Below are 2,866 nucleotides of genomic sequence, written 5' to 3'. Positions count from 1 at the left end.
TATTTTTACTCCAAACTCACTTCATAACGTCAGTCGAGTGTTTGAAATAAATCCTTCTGTGAGATGATGTGGCTTCTTACACAGAATAAGGCACGCAACATATTTCATAGTATTTAAGCAGTGATAAAGGCATTGCATTATAAATATACTTTATTTTAATGAAAATTATAATAATAAGAACTCCGATAAACCGTATATTGCCGTAGTAGTGTGTTTATTAGTCACGTTGAATCAATGAAAGCAGTTGAATCTTCTGTTTATTCGGCTGCAGCGAAAGGCATTTTCTGGGTTTCTTCTGCGAGGCGTATTTAGAGTTTCAGCACGAGAGCGCCCTCTGGCCTTTGGATGGAGATTTACTGCTGATCACAGAACCGTGCTTCACTGAAAGATACGCATGACAATTGCAGCTTCTGTTGAATCGCGATCTCGATTCCATTTCAATTTATCGTGCAGCCCTAGTAAGGACATTGTTAAAATAGTTCATGTGACATCAGTGGTTCAACTGTAGTGTTATTAAGCTACGAGAATACTTTTTGTGCGCAAAGAAAACAAAAATAACAACTTTATTCAACAATTTCTTCTCTTCCCTGTCAGTGTTTTCCTTGCACACAAAAAGTATTCTCTTAGCTTCAAAAAATTTAGGTTAAACCACTGATGTCACATGGTCTATTTTAATGATGTCCTTACTACCTTTCTGGACCTTGAACATGGTAGTTCCCTTGCTTTCTATGCAGGGTCGGAAAGCTCTCGGATTTCATCAAAAATATCTTAATTTGTGTTCCGAAGATGAACGAAGGTCTTACAGCTTAATTTGAATTTTTGGGTGAACTATTCCTTTAAGTGTGCTTATTTTAGTGTGTTGACTAACATACCAAGAACATGTAAAATACTTTGTAAAGTTACATTTAAAATGTAGTGTGTTAATCAATGTTACATTTAAAGTAAATATATATTAAATTGCAACTTCATTATTTGCAAATAATACATGGCACAATTTTAATTAGAAATTACATTAAAGTATATTTATTTTATTAAAATGACAAATGCTTGTCAGTATATTTGACACTTTTACCATATTTCAAAGACAATAGAATTATGAAATTACATACAAAGATGTAATTTTAAGTCCTACTTACTGTGCCTCAAAAAAGCACTCTTAAGTTCAGCATTTAATTGCATTTAATATAATGATATATAATATAAATATTTAAACTTTAATACGTTTTTATTTAATCATTATGTGCTGTAAATCTATGAGCTTTCAAATCTCATTACATTCACATGCACACATTCAATTATCCAGTTCCACAGAAAAAGATGGTTTCTAACAACATGGGGCTCAATAAATAATTTTTAGGTCAAATATAAATAACTTTTAGTTAAAACATTCCTTTCATCCAGTGTCTAAATGCTTCCATAAGAGGTATTTGAAACTCTAAAGAATCAGTTTAAGCAAACACGTTTGATAGTAATCCTACGCTGACTCTGCTCTCTTGCCAGTGTTGCAGTTCAGAGGCTTGCCAATGAATCCCGCTTCATACTGTATGAGTTCTGGGAGCAAAGCAACGTGTGGAAGAAGTAAGTCTCTCCCACATTTTCACTGATTCAAACCACTTCTCACAAGCTTCAATTTTGATACAGTCCTAAAGATTCCTCATTGCAATCAAGGAATTGCAATAACTGGATAAAAAGCCTATTTGATTTCTATTTATAGTCATCTGCAGACCAATTACAGCAAAACCTTCCAGAGAGGCAATGTGGATTTCTTAGAGACGCCAGAGATTATGACAACTATGCTGGTTCCAGGTGAACCACAGTACAAAGCCTCTCTAAAAATAAAATACAATATTTTTTATATTATTTAATTTACATTATTAACTTATTATATTTATTAAAAATATTGATTTATTATATTAAAAATATATAATAAAAAATGTTTATGAATTTATTTCCACAGCATCATGGTGGGTCCTCAACAATAACTAGAATCCGTGGACTCCCGTTAGATGACAGCAGACATGAGGACCACACAAGCCTGGACTGACATCTGCATCCCCGTCATCAGTCATAGTGACTAGCACTTGCTTTCCATTTTGTTACATTCTTAGCTATATACGAGTAGTGTAATCTGTAGAGGATATAAAATAAAGCAACGAGATCTTTGTTCTGATGATAGCACTCCAATCCCATCAGAGTTGCATAAGATAAGTGTTCATCTGTGCCGTGAGAGTAGAGTGTTGAGTGCTGTCAGTCTTTCTGTAGCACAGGTCTGTGTCTCCTCTCGTAGCAGTTCTTGTGATCATTCCTGAACATATCAAGAGTTCCTGACATGACCATTTCTTTGAAAAGATATACTTCTGCTGTTGTATTTTATGTAGTTTGTCAGCTGTGAATAAACATATTAAATTAATGTGACCCAACCACAATTTTCATCTTACGTTTTGGAGGTAGTATCAAGTGGTTAAAGGGGTCATATGATGTTGCTAAAAAGAACATTATTTTGTGTATTTGGTGTAATGCAATATATGGTTTAAGGTTAAAAAAACACATTATTTTCCATATAATGTACATTATTGTTGCTTCTCTATGCCCCGCCTTTCTGAAACGCGTCGATTTTTACAAAGCTCATCGTTCTGCAAAAGCGAGGTGTGCTCTGATTGGCCAGCTAGCCAGTGCGTTGTGATTGGCCGAATACCTCAAGCGTGTGACGGAAATGTTACGCCCCTTACCATACTGTGATGCCATGTCCCGGCCGGAGCGACGAGACAAAAACATTAAAACCCATTATAAACGAGGCATTTGTTGCATCCAGTGGGGACATAATTACTGATTATAATGACTTATACTGTCTTTTTACGCGTTGCGT

General features: G+C 34.9%; 1 protein-coding gene across 1 annotated transcript in view; it reads left to right on the top strand.

The window, feature by feature from the left end:
- LOC107696197 (N-terminal EF-hand calcium-binding protein 1-like) overlaps window positions 1–2,416 on the top strand; it is a 38,566-nt gene extending 36,150 nt beyond the window's left edge. Inside the window, exons 11-13 of the mRNA XM_016496434.1 lie at window positions 1,501–1,578; window positions 1,715–1,806; window positions 1,958–2,416. Of these exons, the coding sequence (XP_016351920.1) occupies window positions 1,501–1,578; window positions 1,715–1,806; window positions 1,958–1,986 (199 nt within the window). The 3' untranslated portion in view covers window positions 1,987–2,416. The remainder of the gene's footprint in view (window positions 1–1,500; window positions 1,579–1,714; window positions 1,807–1,957) is intronic.
- The last annotated feature ends 450 nt before the right edge of the window (window positions 2,417–2,866 follow it).

Source organism: Sinocyclocheilus anshuiensis, unplaced genomic scaffold (assembly GCF_001515605.1).
Source record: "Sinocyclocheilus anshuiensis isolate Anshui unplaced genomic scaffold, SAMN03320099.WGS_v1.1 scaffold734, whole genome shotgun sequence".
NCBI lineage: Eukaryota > Metazoa > Chordata > Actinopteri > Cypriniformes > Cyprinidae > Sinocyclocheilus > Sinocyclocheilus anshuiensis.
The sequence above is the reverse complement of the archived record's forward strand: the minus strand, read 5'-3'. Positions and strand labels throughout refer to the sequence as shown.